The sequence below is a fragment of the Panthera onca genome, chromosome B3 (genome assembly GCF_046562875.1).
Source record: "Panthera onca isolate mPanOnc1 chromosome B3, mPanOnc1 haplotype 2, whole genome shotgun sequence".
Taxonomy (NCBI): Eukaryota; Metazoa; Chordata; class Mammalia; order Carnivora; family Felidae; genus Panthera; species Panthera onca.
The window spans coordinates 87,630,192-87,652,684 of record NC_138344.1 but is presented as its reverse complement, the minus strand read 5'-3'; the positions used below and the strand labels follow the sequence as shown (position 1 = coordinate 87,652,684).

Below are 22,493 nucleotides of genomic sequence, written 5' to 3'. Positions count from 1 at the left end.
AAGAAAGCCCACTACCAAAGAAACTATATTAGCCATTTGCACAGAAAGGTACCCATAGTCTTAGGATATTTGAAACAAATTTGAAAATGACAAGGTACCAATCAAATCTCAGGTATTGTACTTTTTCCATTCCCTTGGAGCTTTGTTAATTTCAAAGTCCAATTTTTGTTTCCCCTTTCAGCCCATGTCCAGTTTATAGCATATCATATTATCCAGCTGGTACATTAGAAAACAATGAATAGGGGCACCTGGGTGGCTCAGTCAGTTGAGCGACCGACTTCGGCTCAGGTCATGATCTCACGGTTTGTGAGTTCGAGCCCCACGTCGGGCTCTGTGCTGACAGCTTGGAACCTGGAGCCTGTTTCAGATTCTGTGTCTTCCTCTCTCTCTAACCCTCCCCCGTTCATGCTCTGTCTCGCTCTGTCTCAAAAATAAATAAAACATTAAAAAAAAAAAAAGAAAACAATGAATAAATAGAAGCTTTATAAATCCTAAAATCAAATACATCCTTTATATCAAGTGAAAAATTTGAAAGATATGATTGAGAGCAATCTTTATTCGTTAATAATTATAAAATGTTTTATAGTTTATTTTTTTAAAGATTTTGAAGTTTGCAATTTTTAAAAATTTGTTAATGTTTATTTATTTTTGAAAGAGAGAGAGAAAGAGAGAAACAAAGCATGAACAGGGGAGATACAGAGAGAGAGAGAGACACGGAATCCAAAGCAGGTTCCAGTCTCTGAGCTTTCAGCACAGAGCCTGACATGGGGCTTGAACTGACAAACCTTGAGATCATGATCAAGCCAAAGTCGGACACTTAACCGACTGAGCCACCCAAGGACCTCATAGGATATTTTCTATTTTAAAGCACATTATATAATTTACTAATTTACTAGAGTATGCTGTATAAAAAATATATAGATAGTATAAGTTCACACTATATTCTTGACATTATTTAAGTTATTTTGGCAATTAAGAAAAATTGACAGCATAAAAATAACATTTTGTATGTTTATGTTGACGAGATAGGGAAAATACTGATACTTTTAAATAGAATATAAAAGTAAAAAACTCAAGATATTCTCATTCAACTGTTAGTAAAATACATTCTTCCATGAGTATACACAGGTATGCGCTTATTTTCACTTTCAGACCCAAAACACCGTAAAGTTGTGCTTAGAAATCAAATTAAAATCAACATGGGGCACCCGAGAGGTTCAGTTGGTTAAGTGTCCAACTTCTGCTCAGGTCATCATCTCACAGTTCATGGGTTCGAGCCCCGCATTGGGCTCTGTGCTGACAGCTCAGAGCCTGGAGCCTGCTTCAGATTCTGTCTCTCTCTCTCTCTCTCTCTCTCTCTCTGCCCCTCCCCCACTCGCACTCTGTGTCTCTCTCTCTCAAAAATAAATAAACATTAAAATCAATACTAAATTACGTTTTAGATTTCATTCATATACTATGAATGTGTCTGGCAAAGGCAAAGCTACATGTTTTCTTAATTTGGTAATCTCATGAAATTAACATCTTGCTTCAATGAGTGTCCTAAATTTTAGAGGGAATTCAAGAAATTATAAATCTTCTCACTGCTTTTTTACAGAAGTCATAAATCTATACTGTCAGAGAAAAAATTTATATAAGTTTTGCATTTCAGTGTAAGAAGGCTAATAGAGATTTAATTAAAATATTCCTGATTTTTCTGATTTTATGCTACATATTAAATATTTAAATGTGTATACCTTTCAATGATAATATACCTGAGTTCAAATTTATAATGAAAATATATATGCATGTCTTTTGAGAACCTTCATTTTAAAAGGATTATCTGGGGCGCTTGGGTGGCTCAGTCGGTTAAGCATCCAACTTCAACTCCAGATCATGATCTTACAGTTTGTGGGTTTGAGCCCCACATCGGGCTCTGTGCTGATGGCTCAGAGCCTGGAGCCTGCTTCAGATTCTGTGTCTACCTCTCTCTCTGCCCCTCCCCTACTCGTGCTCTGCCCCTCTCTGTCTTTAAAAAATAGATAAATGTTAAATTAATTAATTAATTAATTAATTAAAGGATTATCCTTGGGGCACCTCAGTGGTTCAGTTGGTTAAGCATCCAACTTTGAATCAGGTCACGATTTCACAGTTTTTGAGTTCTAGCCCCACATTGGGCTCTCTGCTCTCAGCACAAAGCCTGCCTTGGATTCAGTCTTCCTCTCTCTCTGCCCCTCCCCCCTTGCAGGACTCTCTCTCTCTCTCTCTCAAAAATAAACATTTAAAAGGATTATCCTTCCCCAAAATTAATTGAAAAAAATTTTTAATTTGAAACATATATGTCAAAGTTTACCACATTTGTATTGTTGCATCATATATTCATGTGCATACTAATAGCCATTTATTTTAAGACAATTCAATTTTCAAACATAGTTTAAACTGATCATTTGACTGAATTAACTAATCAGAGTTAAAGGGGAAAAAACGTTCTAACCATTCCTAGCCTAAAGTATTCAGGTAAAATGTGGGATTTACTTCTCAGTTACTTTTTTGTTTTTACACTTATTTATTTATTTTGAGAGAGAGAGAGAGAGCATGAGCTGGGGAGGGGCACAGAAAGAGAAAGAAAATCCCAAGCAGGCTCTGCATTGCCAGCACAGAGCCCGATGTGGGGCTCAAACCTACAAATCATGAGATCATGACCTGAGCCAAAACCAAGAGTCAGATGCTCAGTTATTCTTTAAGACAAGGATAGGAAAGTATCAGTGCAGTTCTGAAAAGCAGTATTATTGCTTATAATAAGACAATTATTCAGTGTCTATTGCTCTTTCAATTATGAATTTAACATGGCACTTTGGTGCTGTCACTTATTTAGCCTTGTTCAAAAAGATGAAAGTCCCAAGTAGGCAAACACAAATCAGTAACTTACTCTTACCTGTGGACATAAAAGTTAAAACTGAGCAATCAGCTCAGGAACCTGAATACAATGGGACTGTTGTAAATGCAGGATTCAGTGATGTTTAATGGCATTAGGGGGAAAAAAAAGGCTTATTCTATTATTAATTACACTGAAACTTGTATGTGTTTAAATTCTTTTAAAATATTGTTTTAATTGCATTTAAAATAAATAACGTATGTTAAGAAAAATGAATACTTCCCATAATATTTTTTAATTAAATTAATTAATTAAATTAATTTCAGGGTATTATTTTCACATGACTTAAACCAAAGCTTTAGGACTTACATTAGATATGTAAACCTTGGTGACTCAGTTGGTTAAACATCCAACTCTTGATTTTGGCTCAGATCATGATCTCCTGGTTAGTGAGATTGAGCCCCAAATGGGGCTCAGCGCTGACAGCAAGGAGCCCTCTTGGGATTTTCTCCCACTCTTTCTGCCCCTCCCCCACTTGTGCACGCTTATGCACACATACACACTTATGCTCTCTCTCTCAAAATAAACATTTTTTAAGAAGGATTTACATTAGATACAGATATGCCTTTCTTACAATTGTTTGTAAACAGAATTTTAAGTCAAATAACATAATGAAGAACGTTTTATATTTAGCTATACTTGGAAAATTCATTTAAATAAGTTCAATTGGAGTCCTTTTGTAAAATAGTTAATATTGCAATATAAATAACTGTTCCCTAATTTATGTGTTTTGTAAATACCTATATCAGTATATTAGTTTTTCTGTAAATCTGGTTATCTCAGGTTTCAGCCTTTCATAAATATTGATTTAAGATCCAGTGATTCATTTTTTTAATGCAATCTTTCTGATTAACGCAAGTTTTCACTTGGTATTTCCTAAAAGAGTTATTGAAATTATCTAAAAATATTGACTGCTATAGCTGTTTCTCCAATAGCCAGAAAGTAGGGCCTATGGATTTATCTGAATCCTTTTAGTATTACCTTTTTAAAATAAATTTTAGGGGCACCTGGGTGGCTCAGTCAGTTGAGTGTCTAACTCTTGACTTCGGCTTAGGTCGTGGTCTTATGTTTCATGAGTTTGAGCCTCGCATGGGGCTCTGTACTGCCAGTGAAGAGCCTGCTTGTGATTCTGTCTACCTCTCTCTTCGCCCCTCCCCTGCTTGCCCTCTATCTCTCTCGAAAAGAGGGAGGGAAGGAAGGAAGGAAGGAAGGAAGGTTAAAAAAATAAATAAATTTTACATGACCCCAGGTTGTTTTGCATTTAATTAATATCGTAATATTTTGGAATAATCTACTTTGTATATATAGAATGACCTATCTTTTTTAGAAGCTTAAAGGAATTTCCTAATATTTTCATAAAATCCCTCAAAATTAGTTGTAATTGCATAAATGTCCTATTCTCGTTTGATCTCCTGTTTTCATATGTAGAAATTCTCACCAAAATAATATCAAAACAGGGAGGGAGACAAAACATAAGAGACTCTTAAATATAGAGAAATATAGAGAACAAACTGAGGGTTGCTGGAGGGGTTGTGGCTAGGGGAATGGGCTAAATGGGCAAGGGGCATTAAGGAAGACACTGGGATGAGCACTGGGTGTTATATGTAGAGGATGAATCACTGGAATCTACTCCTGAAATCATTATTGCACTATATGCTAACTAACTTGTATGTAAATTTAAAAATAAATAAATAAATAAAACTAAATTAAAAAAAAAAAAAGAAATTCTCCTAGCATCACTATATGAAATAATAAATAAATTCTACTAAAGTGATGTTCAGTATGCCTTAGAGTTTTTATAAATATGCTTAAAATATTTTCATATATCTATATTTTGAATCTTCTTTATTTCATATTGTTTTGATATTGTTTTGCTTTATTTTAGTCTCATTTATTCTTCTCAATTACTCTTATCTGCTTTTTCACAAATATTCCTTTAGGATCCAACAAGTGTAGAACAAAATCATTTCCTCTTTAGGCTTTGACAATCTATTTTTAGTCATGCATTACACGTACCCATTTCTCATTTAGCAAAGGGTAAGAATATAAGTCTACATTCTGGTTGAAGGTATTAATTCAGTTAAGAGCTCACATTTTGGAGACTATTAAGAAATAACATATAGTTCTTCTGAAAATTCAAGAAAATCAATCATTTCTAATGGAAATTATGTGTTTCCTGAGTGTGCAACATGTTGATCTCTTCTTATGAAAGGTTATCTATCATCCTAAGGTTCAGTTGTTCCTGTATTATTGGCCAATATTTGCAGTTTCTAATCTGTCCATCAGAGAGACATCAGAATGGAAATGTGAGAAAGTCATTTTATATAATTCTTTACTTAAAGTAGAATCCACGTTTCTAATCATAGAAATTGCTAAATACTTAGATGCTAGATCTAGAAGTATCCTGTGATACTCTGCCCCTTTCCATAGTTTTCTGTTTAGCTCCCAGAATTGATAGACAACCGTTCAAATATAGTTATATTGGGAATGTGTTAATAAGCTAAAAAGTTAATGTAAATGAGCAGAAACCCTCATTAATGAAAATAGAAAGTCAGTGTACATTGTCGAAATTAATCAAAGCAGAACAATATAAAGATTCTATTTAGAAAATAGAGATAAATACTAAAAGAAATTTGCTTCAAAGAAAGAAAGAAAGAAAGAAAGAAAGAAAGAAAGAAATTATTGTCCCTGGGACAGAGGAGAGAGTAGAGGTGGACAGAAGCAACAAGTTGCTTTTGTATAAAAAGAAAAAAAATAGGCTTAGCACTATTTATATAAAACCTGTTTACATATACTACTTTCATAAAAATTAAAATTTATTGTAAAATACCTTAAGATCTTCTTGGAATATCTATGTATCTCCAATCATTCTTTTTACCTTGGTATTTTATTTTATAATACTAAGATCTAATTCCCAGAGTAAACCAGAAATTAATAAAAGGGTAGTTGATAAGATTGTTATTGACTTTTGAATATGCTGAGAAACATGGATTTCTGGATTTTTTAATCTGATTTGTACTTATAAGAATAAATTATGTTTAAAAAATAAGTTACATAATAGATATTTTTATACAAACCTGACTGACTGTATCTGCTTTTCAGCATCATAACTTTCATATTATCTGTTTGATAATTTTCAACTGAAAATTCTTCTGTTTCATCATTATCAACTACATTATTTTCATCCTGCATCTGTTTGGGAGATGGCAATTCTGTTTCCTTTGGAATGTCCTGGAAGTTCCAAGGATTGTCAAAATTATATAAGAAATTTTTAAAATATGGTAATGTATCAGAATCATCTGTTTTCTCTAAGACTCTTTCATTCCCTACTTGATCTTCAGTTTCTATAATTTTTATTGTTTTTATTTCTTGTTCCTTATCAGGGTCAAATTTACTTTTTGGAAGATGTTCATGTTTATCTCCTCCACTTCCTTCTTCACTTTTTCCATCATCTGACATAATTTTATCTTCATTGGTATATACAAAGCCTAGCATACCAAAACCAAAATCAAACCAATTTGGTTTGAGAATTGAGCTATCATTGGTGATTGTGTCTTCTTTTTCTGTTAATGTTTCTGTGCATGGAACTGTGGATTCTTCCTCAGATGGTATGGAATTAGGAGCATCTTGTAGTGGTGAACTTCTGTCTTCGGGCAATAATTCAAGCCCTGTATCCTCACCTCCAAAACCTAAATAACTTGTAAAACCACCCCCAAACCAACCAGTGGCTTGAGGACCAATGGAACCTAGTTCAGACTGTTTCTTTGGCACTGAATTGAATTCCGATTCTGGTTCTTGATTTTGTTCTGTCTGGGGCTCATCATTATTTAATTCCTGTAGGTCATTCTCATCTTTTCCTGCTACTTTTCTGCTTGGAAATGAACTTTCTTGTAGAGGTTCAACAACTGATTCAAAAGTCTTTCCTTTAGCTTGTTCTCTTCCAAATCCAAACCATCCTTTCACTTCAGACACAGTTGAGGATGGTGGGATATGAACCACTTCAGGAATAGAATCCTCTTCCAGACTTCCAGCTTCCACTTCTTCCCAATCTTTTGATTCACTAGAACTTCTGATATCTTCAGGAGCCTCCGATGCTGGAAATTGATCTTCCAACAAAATACTTTCAGAAGTTGAATAAAATCCAGATTCTGTCTGCAAATCATTTTCATATACACTTAATTTTTGGTCTTTATCTTCTTCATAAGGATATATGTTTTTGCCATCACTGTCTTCATTTTCAAATGTGTAGCTTACTCCAAGAAGACAAAGAAAATCAGATTCCTAATAGAAAAAAAAATTATGATTGACATAAATACACCAAAATTCCTTATTTCTCCCTAAATCATTTAAAATGAATGACTATGATTTTCCCAAGACCATAAAACTAACTCGACACACAGCATAAACTAAAATCAGATCTCCTAATCTCAAACATTTATATCACAACTGACCACGCAGGGTCGATGATATACCTAAATGAAAAATCAAGGCTTTGAGTATATTCTGAAAATAAACTCCTGATGAAAATGTATATATGTCCACAAAATCTTGCTTCTCCTAAGAGTGCACTGAACAGGCACGTTCAGCTGCGTGGTGATTTAAGAGAGGGGAATTTCACAGCACATGATGACGGTTCAGACAGACCAGAGACTGTAAAGCATGGAGGCCTGGTTAAAAGTTGCAGTATGGCACAAAAACAGACACTCAGATCAGTGGAACAGAATAGAGAACCCAGAAATGGACCCACAAACGTATGGCCAACTAATCTTTGACAAAACAGGAAAGAATAAGAATATCCAATGGAATGAAGACAGTCTTTTCAGCAAGTGGTGCTGGGAAAACTGGACAGCAACATGCAGAAAAATGAACCTGGACCACTTTCTTACACCATACACAAAAATAAACTCAAAATGGATGAAAGACCTCAATGTAAGACAGGAAGCCATCAAAATACTAAAGGAGAAAGCAAACAAAAACTTCTTTGATCTTGCCCTCAGCAACTTCCTACTCAACATGTCTCCAGAGGCACGGGAAACAAAAGCATAAATGAACTATTGGGACCTCATCAAAATAAAAAGCTTCTGCACAGCAAAGGAAACAATCAGCAAAACTAAAAGGCAACCGACAGAATGGGAGAAGATATTTGCAAATGACACATCAGATAAAGGGTTGGTATCCAAAATCTATAATGAACTTATCAAACTCAACACCCAAAAAACAAATAATCCAGTGAAGACATGGGCAGAAGACATGAATAGACACTTCTCCAAAGAAGACATCCAGATGGCCAACTGACACATGAAAAACTGCTCAACATCAGTCATGATCAGGGAAATTCAAATCAAAACCACAATGAGATACCACCTCACACCTGTCAGAATGGCTAACATGAATAACTCAGGCAACAACAGATGTTGGCAAGGATGCAGAGAAAGAGGATCTCTTTTGCATTGTTGGTGGGAATGCAAACTGATGCAGCCACTCCGGAAAACAGTATGGAGGTTCCTCAAAAAATTAAAAATAGAACTACCCTATGACCCAGCAATTGCACTAGTAGGTATTTATCCAAGGGATACAGGTGTGCTGTTTCTAAGGGGCACATGCACCCCGATGCTTATAGCAGCACTATCAACAATAGCCAAAGTATAGAAAGAGCCCAAATGTCCATCGATGGATGAATGGATAAAGAAGATGTGGTATATATATGTACAATGGAGTATTACTCAGCAACCAAAAAGAATGAAATCTTGCCATTTGCAACTATGTGCATGGAACTAGAGGGTAGTATACTAAGTGAAATTAGTCAGTCAGAGAAAGACAAATATATGACTTCACTCATATGAGGACTTTAAGACACAGAACAGATGAACACAAGAGAAGGGAAGCAAAAATAATATAAAAACAGAGAGGGGGACAAAACAGAAGAGACTCTTAAATATGAAGAACAAACAGAGGGTACTAGAGGGGTTGTGAGTAAGGGGCATTAAGGAATCTACTCCTGAATTGTTGCACTAGATGCTAACTAATTTGGATGTAAATTAAAAAAAAAATTTTTTAATTGCACTAAAACATTTAGGTTTCTTTTATTGAGATATTACATAGCCAGTTGAGGTGGGGAATCCTCTTGTTCATCTCACAGAACAACCAAATAATCAAGAAGAAAAATGGTTAAGTTATTATTATTACTACTATTTTTTTTTTTATTTTAAATAGTCTCCATACCCAATGTGGGGATTGAACTCACAACCCAGAGTTCAAGAGTCACGTGCTCTACTGACTGTGCCAGCCAAGGACCCCAAAATTGTTATTTTTTAATCTCATGGTATGAAACAGTGATATGTGCTGCTCTTTGGATATGATCATTATGAAATGAGAATACAGTTCAGAACTTTTAAAAAGTAAACTTCAAAATTAACATTTTACAATGTTTTAGGCACTGCAATCTAGTAAGTGCTTGAGAACAGACTCTGGAACCAACCATCTGGGTTTAAATACTGACCCTGCCAAGTTCATCTCTATGATCTTGGGTGAATTATATGACCTTTCTATGCCTCAGTTTCCTTATCTGTAAAATGAGAATAATGACAGTACCTACTTTATAGGGGTGTTGTGTTGTGAGGATTAAATGAATGAAATGCTTGGAATAGTAGCTGTCTATAGTAAACACTAAACTAACCTAGCCCAAGTAACACTACCTCAGATGACCCAGTAATGCAAGAGGGAAAAAGCCCAACACCTTGCTTCTATTCAGTGCAATTCTGAAAGGCCATCCCAGGTTCAGAATTCCTTGAATCAACTGAGACCTTTGTTGTGACTACATCACAGTTCAACTTCTCTGTCTGCCCAAAGCTGATCCCTCACAGGTGCTATTCCTGAGTTTTCCCCAGGAAACCTCTTGAGTGCAAAGGTCTACCTCAGAGTCTGTTCCCAGGGAACTTGACCTAAGAATGTAGGGTGTCTGTATGCTTACTATGTGTTCTGCATTGTTCTAGATGCTGAAAGTCTACAGTAAACAAAAGGGAAACAAAATAATTATGAATTCTAATAAGTGCTATGGAGGACATAAATAGGAATCTGTGGTTAAGATGCAGTAATTCCACAAGAATCATGAAAGCCTCTCTGAAGCACTGATGCTTAAGTGGTGACATAAAGGATAAGAAAGAACCAGCCAAGTGAAAAACTTGGGGGAAAGAATTTCAACAAAGGCAACAGCCTGTTTGGGTCTCTGGGCTGGGAAAGTGTTTGGCATGTTCTAAGAACAGTCAATAGGTGAGTGTGGCCTGGGGCATAGTGAGCAATGGGAGAGCAGGAGCAGCTCAAGTAGAGCCAGGGTGAGGAGTCAGGGCTTGATTCTAGGTTCAATAGAAAGCCATTAAATGGCTGTAAAGCAAAGGAATGGCATCTGATTTTTTTTGGGGGGGGGGGGGGTTGGTTTTTGTTCTTATGAGATCCATCGCTCCATTCCTTTTCGGAGAATGAATTTGAAGAGAGCAAATGTAGAGATGAGGAAATCATTTAGAAGGCTATTGTAGTATTCTATTTTCTTTGTTTTTTTAATAGGCTTCATGCTCAGCACAGAGCCCAATTCGGGGCTTGAACTTACAACCCTGAGATCAAGACCTGAGCTGAGATCAAGAGTCAGATGTTCAACTGACTGAGCCACCTAGGCACCCCTATTGTAGTATTCTTTTTTTTTTTTTTAATTTTTTAAGTATATATTTATTTTTTGTATTTTAAGTATATATTTATTTTTTGAGAGAGACAGAGACAGCATGAGCAAGGGAGGGGCAGAGAGAGAGAGAGAGAAAGAGAGACAGAGAGAGTCCCAAGCAGGCTCCACACCACCAGCATAGAGCCAGATCTGGGGCTCAAACCCACAAAACTGAAGGTCATGACCTGAGGCCCAAACCAAGAATTGGAAACCTTACTGACTGAGCCACCCAGGCACACAGTATAGTATTCTAATCAAGCTACCCTATGACCCAGCAATAGCACTGCTAGGAATTTACCCAAAGGATACAGGAGTGCTGATGCATAGGGGCACTTGTACCCCAATGTTTAGAGCAGCACTTTCAACAATAGCCTAATTATGGAAAGAGCCTAAATGTCCATCAACTGATGAATGGATAAGGAAATTGTGGTTTATATACACAATGGAATACTACGTGAAATGAGAAAGAATGAAATATGGCCTTTTGTAGCAACGTGGATAGAACTGGAGAGTGTTATGCTAAGTGAAATAAGTCATACAGAGAAAGACAAATACCATGTTTTCACTCTTATGTGGATCCCAAGAAACTTAACAGAAGACCATGGGGGAGGGGCAAGAAAAAAAAAAAGTTAGAGAGGGAGGGAGCCAAACCATAAGAGACTCTTAAAAACTGAGAGTAAACTGAGGGTTGATGGGGGGTGGGAAGGAGGAGAAAGTGGGTGATGGGCACTGAGGAGGGCACCTGTTGGGATGAGCACTGGGTGTTTTACAGAAACCAATTTGACAACAAATTTCATATTAAAAAAAAAAAAAAAGAAATGATGAGGCCTTGGATTAGGGCTATGGGGAGAGTGAAAATGATGAGTAGACAATATACTCCATATATATTTTGGAGATAAAACTGACAGTATCAGGGATACCTGGCTGGCTCAGTCAGCAGAGAATGTGACTCTTGAGCTCAGGGCCATAAGTTCAAGCCCCACATTGGGCATGGAGTCTACTTTAAAATAAATAAATAAATAAATAAATAAATAAATAAATAAGAATTCTGTCTTTAAAAACAAAAACGAAAACTGACAGTACCAGAAATTATACAGTAAATTGACTGTTAATCCCAGAATTTATGCTGGGAAAGAGCCACGTAATAGATAGTTTGCATGACTAGGCTGACTCACTTCACACTGACCTTATTTAAGGTGAGTTGCCTTAGCCTAGAATCTGAATTAAATGAGCTAATCAGACTCATATATTGAAAAGTCACATTCTGGGGGCACCTGGGTGGCTCAGCCAGTTGGGCATTGACTCTTGATTTTAGCTCTGGCCACCATCTCATTGTTTGTGATTAAGAGTGAGAAGTCTGCTTGGGATTCTCTCTCTCTTCCTCTTTCTCTGTCTCTCCCCAGCTTGTGCTCGCTCTCTCTCTCTCTCTCTCTCTCTCAAAATAACTGAAAATAAAACTTTAAATAAATAAATAAATAAATATTTTTAAAATTAAGTGAAAAGTCACCTTCTGATTCCCTTTCTCATTACCAAGCCCAACATTATCAAATCCAACATTATCGAGCTCACTTAAAACTCAATAGCAAAAGAGGTTGCACAGATATAAGACCCAGAGGGAGTGATGGGAAATAAATTTTGTCCCAGTAGGATAGCATTAGTAATAATATCTAATACTTATATAGCACTTACTAAATGCTGTTCTATATACTTTACCTATGTTCATCTTTCCCCATTAATTTGTGAAGTAGCACCATAATATAATCATTATCCTTATTTTACAGATGAGAGAATTAAGGCATACAAAGCCATATTCAGGCTTTGAACTCAGTCTACTTCCAGAATCTATGTTCTTCACTACTACACTCTACTGCCTGTCAGTTTTTCAGAAAGCAAATGATATGCCTGTCATCAATTTTGTCTTAACCTAATTTTATTCACATATTCAAACTATCCTTAGAGTGAGTTCCCAAACCAACTATTTTATGTATTCACTATACAAGATACTTAACCAATAGACACTTATACTACAGAAAACTATTTTAGCCAAGAAAATTTAAATGCAATTAACAACTGAAATGTTATTTAATACTCACTTTAGTTGATATCTGAACTTCCTCAGATATGAACACCTCTTCAGTCTGGACTGCGTCTCTGGGAAAATATCCAAAGTCCTTTCCTTTCTACCAAAATGAAGAATGAAGATTAACAAGGAAGAGTTATCAAACCAATAATAATTATTGAGCCTAATTTTGTCCCATGTCCTTGGCTTTCATCTATATTAAATCACAAACATTAATTGGCTTTCATTTGCTGTCTAAAAGAAAGTAAGTGAAATCATATTCCTTTTTTTTTTAAGATTTTCTTTTTAGGGGTGCCTGGGTGGCTCAGTCTGTTTAAACGTCTGTCCTTTTTTTTTTTTTTTTAAGTGAGCAGCAGGCAAAAATTTATTAGAGTATAAGATCAGAAAGTTAGAATACCATGGGAGCTCTCTTTACACAGAAGTGGCATTCAAAAGTGAATACCCTGTGTCTGACTCTTGATTTCAGCTCATGTCATGATCTCACAATTCATGGGATCAAGCCCCACGTAAAGCTCTGTGCTGACAGTGCAGAGCCTGCTTGGGATTCTCTTCCTCTCTCTCTCTCTGCCCTTCCCCATTTCTCTCTCTCTCTCTCTCTTTCTCCCTCTATCTCTTTCATTTAAAAAAGATTTTGTTTTTGAGTAATCTCTACACCCTATGTGGGACTCAGATTTACAGCCCCCAAGACCAAGAGTCACCTGCTTTACTAACTGAGCCAGCCAGATGTGCCTGTTATTCAAAACAATAGTATTAATTTGAGGGAACAAAGAGCCAAGTTGTAAAATGTCACTTTTTTAAACTTCAGAGGGAAAACCACCCTACATACTCATTTTCTTCCTTTTTATGTTTGTTAATGACCTTCCTTACCCAGGTGGACCACAGGTTTACACTAGTAAACATGGGCTATCAAAAGGCAGAAGAATGGTGGCAGTAGCCAAGTTAGATGGAGCTGTGACATATTCAGCATTTTTTAGGATAACAGAATCAAGTACGATGTTTAAACTCTGAAGGGCCAAGATGGATTCATCAATACAGCAAAGATCTGTAAGTCCTCCAGGGAGGATTTGGTTCCATAAAACTTTTCTGGGGCTACCTTGGTAGCAGAGATCTTCTTAATCCAGTTTAATTACATGTAGGATGTCCCCTGAGAGTGAAGGTTTCAGCACTCTTAGCCCATTTCCTATCCCAGGCAAAGTTGAAACGTGTTTTGGTCCTTTCATCCAGCACCATTACATCTCAACTGTGATTCTCCGGCTCTGCAGTTGCGGCAGCTGTTTGGAAACTGACAGTCTGTGGGTGAATTCCATAGTGTGGTCTCTTAAACAGCTGCCTGCCTGGGTTAATCACCTAATGCACAAAACTAAGTATGCTTGAAACTTCACCCTGGCTCTACACATTGCATGCCACTTTTGTGTGAAACTATCATTCTCATACATAGTAAGCAAGAAAGAATGCTTTCTTTTCCTCTTGTGATACCTACTGTGTCATTTTTCTTACAGCTGCATTGGTTGCCTCTAATGTGTTCAAAGACATACACTGACATGTTTAAAGGACCATAGCAGTAAGGAATCTTGGGAACTACAGAAGCCAAATAATTCTGGCCATTGAGAGTCAGCCGTTCAGTCATACAGCCCCTGCTGCTAAAAAAGCAGGATAGATCCAAGTAGAATCTTCTCCTTCAAATAGTGATCACAAAGGCTACACAACAGAGAAATCTGATGCATATTCAAAATGGAAATGATGTGTGCATCAGGTGGGTCATGCTTGTTCAGCTTGGGAGTAAAATTGCTTACCATAGCATCTTTTCATTATTGTTGGTGTTGCCTAGATGTCCCATAATCTCCACTGGCACTTTTAAAGTAATTTTATTCTCCAAGTAAATATAAAACCTAAGTTCAGAAACTATGCATGCTACATAAAAATAATTTCAAGGCACTCTTAAGTTCTCTATCCCAACCAAACTGCCTTCCCAAAACACTACTTTTATAGAAATTCTGAAACCAAGACTGAACATGACCATTTTTCATTTGTTTAAATGTGTTAAATATTTAAATTAATAACTATTTTAAATATATATTACATATATGTTATATATGTAATATATATTTACTTTGAATATGCTTTGAAATTATTAAAGTTCCTTTAGAGATGAAAAGCAGCTTTTCTGTGCAAGCTAGTCATTTACTTTACATTCAGTTTTTAAGACTAGATACTTACACTTCCTGCCCACAAATCTTCCCTTTCTCCTGCAAGTTTAACATAAACAGATATCTCTTCTCCCTTAGTGAAGTTCAGGTATCGGCAGTCAGGTCCTCTGTAATCTCTCATGGCTAAGACTCTGCTTATTAAAGCTATGTAAACATGTGAAGAAAAACACACAATTTAAATTAAAATGTTATTTATCTCCCTCCCATCTTGCCCTCCTCCAGTATATCTTATGTATTTCCAAATGCTAATTGCTTCATATCATTTATCACCTCAAAAACCTACATTGACTTCCCACTGCACACAGAATAAATTCTAAGCTCTTTGGCTTGGTGTCCAAGGCTATCCATAACCTGCTCCTCTTCCTTATTTAAAATGACTTCCTCTTATTCCTTTACAGTCAAGTTCATCTGTCCATTGTCCCTGGAATATGTTGTTACCATCTTGTCAGGAAGGAAAGGTAAAGATAATTCGTTTTCTTCCTGGTACCTACTATAGTAGTTAGTCCCCCTTATTTGAGGGAGATACATTCCAAGACCTCTGTGAAACCACAGATAGGGCCAAACCCTACATACTATGTTTTTCCCTATGTATACATACATATAATAAAGTTTAATTTATAAATTAGGTACAGTAAGAGATTAAAAACAATAACTAATAGTAAAATTGAACAGTTATAACAATATGCTATAATAAAGTTATGTGATGCTGGGGCATCTGGGTGACTCAGTCGGTTAAGTGTCCAACTGCAGCTCAGGTCATGATCTCACAATTCACGAGTTTGAGCCCCGCATTGGGCTTTGTGCTGACAGCTCGGTGCCTGGAGTCTGCTTCAGATTCTGTGTCTCTCTCTCTCGTTCTCTGCCCTTCCCCTGTTCTCTCTCTCACAAAAATAAACATTAAAAAAATTTTTTTTAATAAAATAAAAGTTATGTGATGTGATCTCTTTCTCAAAATATCTTATTTTACTGTACTTACTCTTCTTGCAATAATGTGAGATGATAGAATGACTAAATAAAATGAGATAAAGTGAGGTACATGAGGTAAGCACTGTGACGTAGCATTAGGCTACTATTGACATTCTGACTGTATGTCAGAAGCAAGATCATCTGCTTCTGGGCCATGGTTGACTGCAGGTAACTAGAACCATGGAAAGTGATCCATGGGTAAAGGGGACTACAGTATATTCTAGGCATTATGATAGCTCTTTCATATCTTTATTTTATTGAATCCTCAAAACAGACCTATAAGGTCAATAATCTTGTATCGATCTAACAAATGATCCTTTAAACCTTAGAAAGTTGGTCACACACTTGATAAATGGTGGAGCCAGATTTGCACTGAGGTTATTTGCACTGCAACATCTGCCTTCCATATTCTGAGCTTTTTCTTTGTGCTCTTTCCTTCAGAAACTCTTCAGTCTCTCTTCATGGTGAACTCATATTCTACTTCTTCTATGAGACATCCTGAATTGGTCCAGCCTGTTCTGCCCTTCTCTGAACTTCAATATTACCTATTATTCTTATGCTGTATTGATATTTACTTTTTCATGTTGACCTGTCACTAGAATGAAAATTCCTGGAGGGCAAGAAATTTATCTGACATTTCATTTTATTCTTAGATATACACTCCTACCCCCCCAGACCCAACAAATAATAGGCCCTCAATAATTATGAATGGTCATAACCCCATATACTAGATCTAGCCCTTCAATACATAAAGTAATATACATAACATTACCTATTATAATTATACTAACATATGTAAAACATTTTGATTAAGTCATACAATTAAAGTTAAAATAATGTTATAAATTACTATGAATTTGAATGTTCCTTTCTATGTTTGGTGTCTGGCCCTAAGGAAACTAAGATGAAGAATAAAGAAGGAAAGAAAGATTATTATTGTTATAAAACATCATCTAGTAAATCTCTATGTATCAAATTGCATATCCAAATGATTAAGGAAAATGTGCACTCATAAAAATTTACTTATAAATTATTTACATTTCTACTAATAATATTTTGGATTTTTAATTTACATATTGCAAATTAAAAATAATTCTCACATACTGGAGAGATAGAATATATGTAAAACAATTGTAATATATTGTGATACTATTCCTTTTGCACCATAATGCTAATAACAGAAAATAACTTCTTAACCAGTAAAATGAAAATTAATTTTTCTTTGTAGAAGAAAGGAGAAATTTAATGTTCAAGGATATAAATAAAATTATCCACTCCTAACACTGATTTTAATATTTTTACATAATAAATGAACACAGAAATGATTGATAATGTTTAGACAATAATACAAATCAATACAAATCAATTATAGCTATCTTAAAAACTAGGAAAAGTGCTGATTTGTTTGTTTTTGAGGCCTGGATTAATATCTTTATAATTTCTGATATATTTATATATCAGGCTGATCTTTGCCCCTTGATATATTTATATTAAAAACTATTACAAAATGCTTTGCTTCTAGCATTTTCTTTTTTTAGTGAAGTATATTTTATAGCTGCAAATATTTCTCAATGACATTAATGCTTACTTCTATCATACATTCCCACAATAACATATTATGTCATTTCAGAACCTCAGTTTAAGAGGAAAAGAAGGCAAAAAAGAAAAACAAACTTACTTTCACATTCCAAGTCACCACATTTTTTAAAGTCTGCCAGCAGTTTTGTGCCCTCCAGACACTTTGTCAGAGAAATTACCAAAAGGAGAGTTCTGTGAACTCCAAGCGCCGCCATGCTAAAACAAGCAGGAATCTCAAACAAGGTTTAAACCAATTGTTTAGGCCATAGACCTGTTTATGACAGTCAAAACAAGAGATATCCCACTTTCTCTACTAAATTTAAGACAAAAAGGTTTGTTTGTTTTTTAAAATCTCTTGATAATTACATTTTTCAATTAGTGTTTAGATTTAACTTGAGGGACAAACGCTGTCTGTTCACAATCTGCAGTGTCAGGTCTCCAGATAATACATAATGGTTTAATAATTAACAGATTTTTAGTTGGACTCATGGATTGTAAAAGTAACCTGTGTAAAACCATCTGACTTAAAGGTACCTTGCATTCAACAGGACAGTTCTTAAACCTGTTTTAGAATTCATCTCTTTCTGTTAAAGTCTTCAGGTAGATCAATCAATAAATGCAAACTGAGTATTTGTCTCATTCAAATACCAACATCAATGGAGAAAGTATATAGATATATGTAGAAGCAGTAATAATTTATATTAAAAGCATGGTTTTGAAATATGATGAAGGTTATTTGAAAAAAGTCCCACTTTCATATTTTAAAAACCTTCAGTGTTACTATGAAGTTGAAAATTGTAAGAGTAATAGTTAATTGGGGCACCTGGGTGGCTCAGTTGGTAAAACGTCTGACTCTTGATTTCTGTTCAGGTCATGATCTCACATTTCGTAGGTTTGAGTGAGCCCCATGTTGGGCTCTGTGCTGACAGTGCAGAACCTGCTTGGGATTCTCTCTCTCCCTCTTTCTCTGCCCCTCCCTGGTGCGTGTGTACTCTCTCTCAAAATAAATAAATAAACATTAAAAAAAAAAACGAAGAGGGGTGCCTGGGTGGCTCAGTTGGTTAAGCGTCCGACTTCAGCTCAGGTCATGATCTCATGGCTTGTGAGTTCAAGTTGCACATCAGGCTGCGTGCTGACAGCTCAAGCCTGGAGCCTGCTTCAGATTCTGTGTCTCCATCTGTCTCTGCCCCTTGCCTGCTCATGCTCTGTCTCCCTCCCTCTCTCTCTCTCAAAAATAAACATTAAAAATTTTTTAAAAATAAAATAAAAAGTAATAAAATAAAATAAAAATAAGAAGAAGAAAACTAGTTAAAATGTGGTAAGTACTTCATATGTTCCAGGTATTGTCTTAAACAATTGTATGATTTAATTCCCACATCAACTGTCTAAGGTAGGTAATATTATCATCCCCATTTTGCATATGAGGTAACTGAGGTACACAGAGATAGATTAAATCACTTGCCGATAGCCACACAGTGTGGCCGATAGCCACACAGTGAGTGGAGAAGAAATTTAAATCTAGACACTCGACTCCCCCTATTCATACACTATACTTTGCCACAACAGAATGATGTCTATTACCATCTGCAACAAAACTATTCCAGATACAACAAGTACAGTATTATTCCGTGTATTTAAAATTGCATATTTCTGGGGCACCTGGGTGGCTCAGTCAGTTAAGCTAAGGTCATGACTCAGCTTTTTTTTTAAAAAAAAAAAAAAGCTCAGCTGAGGTCATGAGTTTGAGCCCCTCATCAAGTTCTGTGCTGATGGCTCAGAGCCTGGAGCCGGCTTCAGATTCTGTGTCACCCTCTCTCTCTGCCCCCCCGCCCCCCCCCCCGGCTGGTGCTCTGTTTCTCTCTGTCTCTCAAAAATGAATAAATGTTTAAAAAATTTTTAAATAAAATAAAATTGCATATTTCTGTCACTGGAGAGAGATATCTACAAGAATCCTCCCCCATACAGTGAGAACATATAGTATGATTCCAAGTTGTGTTCACTTTTTCTTTGTACTTTATTTGCCTTTTTTTTTTTTTTTTTAAATCAGGGACATAGCAAAAATAAATAAACAAAAAATCAGGGGCATATCTTGTTGTGAAATAACAATAAAGCTATGAAAATCAGTTATTTGAATGTTATTGCTGCTTAAAAAGGATCAAAGCCCTATATTGGGACTTTCTATGTAAAACATTAGATCTCAGTAGATCTGGGGAAACCACACCTGTCTACTTCAATCTTGAGAAAGTATTTTTCTAAGTCCTTCTTTGCTGTACCTCTTCTCTATATTTGGGCATGCCACAGTGTACATGGTTTGCAGAATATAGCAGTTGTGTGACACCACACTTCCCTCTAGTGCTTGACATAAATAAATATCTAGCACCTGAGCAAGCTAAGGTGAAGGGCTTTTATTTCAGGATCCTAAAACAAAACAAAACAAAAACAGTGTTTTTTGTTCGTTTTCCAAAAACAAACTTTAGTAAGAAGCCGCCTGTGTCAGATCAAAGATTTTTACATCTTTAGAAAGAATCTGATACAGCATGAATTTGAGGATCATTTGGCTTGCAATCAGAACACTGCATAGTTGTATACATGCATACCCAAAAAGCTTTAGGTTAGTTTCTTGAAAACTTTTACGAGTCTAGAAACTTGTCAAAGACATTTAAAGAAGGATTAACTCTTCAGCTTCAAAATTTGGCACAGAATTATTTGCATAATTTATAATATCAAATCAAGAATATTTATTAAAATTACTTATACTTTTTGTATTCAATATTAAGACATTACAGCTAAATTGTGAACTAATTGGTTTTGTTTTCTAAGACTTTTTTTTTTTTTAATTTTAAGCAATCTCTACACCCAGTATGGGACTTGAACTCACAACCCCAAGATTAAGAATCACATGCTTATTTTGTTTTAAGTTAGGAACCCAGCTAAATTTAAATTGTCTATTGATTGGCTTTAAGGAAATGTGAGTCAAGAAAAACAGGAGAAAATTCTTGCCTAAGATACTAGCCTGGAGATTTTCTTCTACTAGAAATGTTCCTACTTTCTTACTATATAATATACTCAGATTATTTCACTGTATTTTCAGATCATCACTTAAATATAATTTAACAAGATATCTGAAATGTGGTAGCATAATGTCAACCATCTCTAACAGACCCAAGTGTAGATGTGGTACGTGAAAGAGATAAGAACATTTGGTTTACAGAAACCAAAGCATCAGGGCACCTGGCTGCCTTGGTTGGTTAAATATTCACCTTCAGCTCAGGTCATGATCTCACAGTTTGTGCGTTCAAGCCCCACATCAGGCTCTGTGCTGACTATTCAGAACCTAGAGGCTGCTTTAGATTCTGTGTCTCCCTCTCTCTGCCCCTCTCCCACTGGCACACTGTCTCTCTCTTAAAAATAAACATTTAAAAATTTTTAAATAAGATACCAAAGCATCAATTTTTACCATAAAGATGATCATATTATGCTATTTAGATATTATCTAATTGCTGATGCATTTTTCAGGTCAAGTGTTGAGTCAATATTAAAATATAATACTGCTAGACATTTAGATGGCTAACAGATGCATGAAAAGATGCTCAACATCACTCATTATCAGGGAAATACAAATCAAAACCACAATGAGATACCACCTCACACCTGTCAGAATGGCTAACATGAACAACTCAGGCAGGAACAGATGTTGGCGAGGATGCAGAGAAAGAGGATCTCTTTTGCACTGCTGGTGGTAATGCAAATTGGTGCAGCCACTCTGGAAAACAGTATGGAGGTTCCTCAAAAAATTAAAAATAGAACTACCTTACAACACAGCAACTGCACTACTAGGTATTTATCCAAAGGATACAAAAATGCTGATTTGAAGGGGCACATACACCCCAATGTTTATAGCAACACTATCAACAATAGCCAAATTGTGGAAAGAGCCCAAATGTCCATTGACTGACAAATGGATAAAAGAAGATGTATGTATATCACAATGGAGGAGCACTTTGGTGGCTCAGTCAGTTAAGCAATTGACTTTATCTCGGTTCATGTTCTCGGTGTTTGTGAGTTTGAGCCCCAGGTTGGGGTCTCTGCTGTCGGCACAGAACTTGCTTCAGATCCTCTGTCTCCTCTCTCTGCCCCTCCCCCACTGGTTCCCTCCCTCTCTCTCTCTCAAAAATAAACACACTTTAAAAAAATAAATATATATGGAAATGCAAGCTGGCTCAGCCACTCTGGAAAACAGTACAGAGGTTCCTCAGAAAACTAAAAATAGAATTACCCTATGACCCAGAAATTGCACTACTAGGCATTTATCTAAGGGATACAGGTGTGCTGTTTTGAAGGGACACATGCACCCCCATGTTTATAGCAGCGCTGTCAACAATGGTCAAAATATGGAAAGAGCCCAAATGTCCATCGATGGATGAATGGATAAAGAAGATGTGGTATATATACACAATGGAGTATTACTCGGCAATCAAAAAGAATGAAATCTTGCCATTTGCAACTATGTGGATGGAACTGGAGGGTATTATGCTAAGTAAAATTAGTCAGCCAGAGAAAGACAAAAATCATATGACTTCACTCACATGAGGACTTTAAGAGACAAAACAGATGAACATAAGGGAAGGGAAACAAAAATAATATAAAAACAGGGAGGGGGGACAAAACAGAAGAGACTCATAAATATGAAGAGCAAACTGAGGGTTACTGGAGGGGTTGTGGGAGGTGGGATGGGCTAAATGGGTAAGGGGCATTAAGGAATCTACTCCTGAAATCGTTGTTGCACTATATGCTAACTAATTTGGATGTAAATTTTAAAAAATTTTAAAAAAAATTAAAAAAATAAATATCATAAATTGCAATATATATACATATATATATATATATATATATATATATATAAACACATACACAATGGAATACTACTCAGCAATCAAAAAGAATGAGATCTTGCCATTTGCAACAATGTGGATGGAAATGGAGTGTATTATGTAAAGTGAAATAAGTCAGAGAAAGATAAATATCATATGATTTCAC

At 35.8% G+C, this 22,493-nt stretch overlaps 1 protein-coding gene across 3 annotated transcripts in view; it reads right to left on the bottom strand.

Moving 5' to 3' along the window:
- MIA2 (MIA SH3 domain ER export factor 2) overlaps window positions 1-17,879 on the bottom strand; it is a 108,003-nt gene extending 90,124 nt beyond the window's left edge. For 2 of the 3 annotated variants that reach the window (XM_078448294.2, XM_078448296.2), the window contains exons 1-4: window positions 17,557-17,879; window positions 14,923-15,056; window positions 12,719-12,805; window positions 5,992-7,195 (exon numbers count right to left, since the gene is read on the bottom strand). In XM_078448294.2, the coding sequence (XP_078304420.2) occupies window positions 5,992-7,195; window positions 12,719-12,805; window positions 14,923-15,056; window positions 17,557-17,671 (1,540 nt within the window). In that variant the 5' untranslated portion in view covers window positions 17,672-17,879. The remainder of the gene's footprint in view (window positions 1-5,991; window positions 7,196-12,718; window positions 12,806-14,922; window positions 15,057-17,556) is intronic. The other variant, XM_078448295.2, reaches the window with a different exon arrangement.
- Between the last annotated feature and the right edge of the window lie 4,614 nt (window positions 17,880-22,493).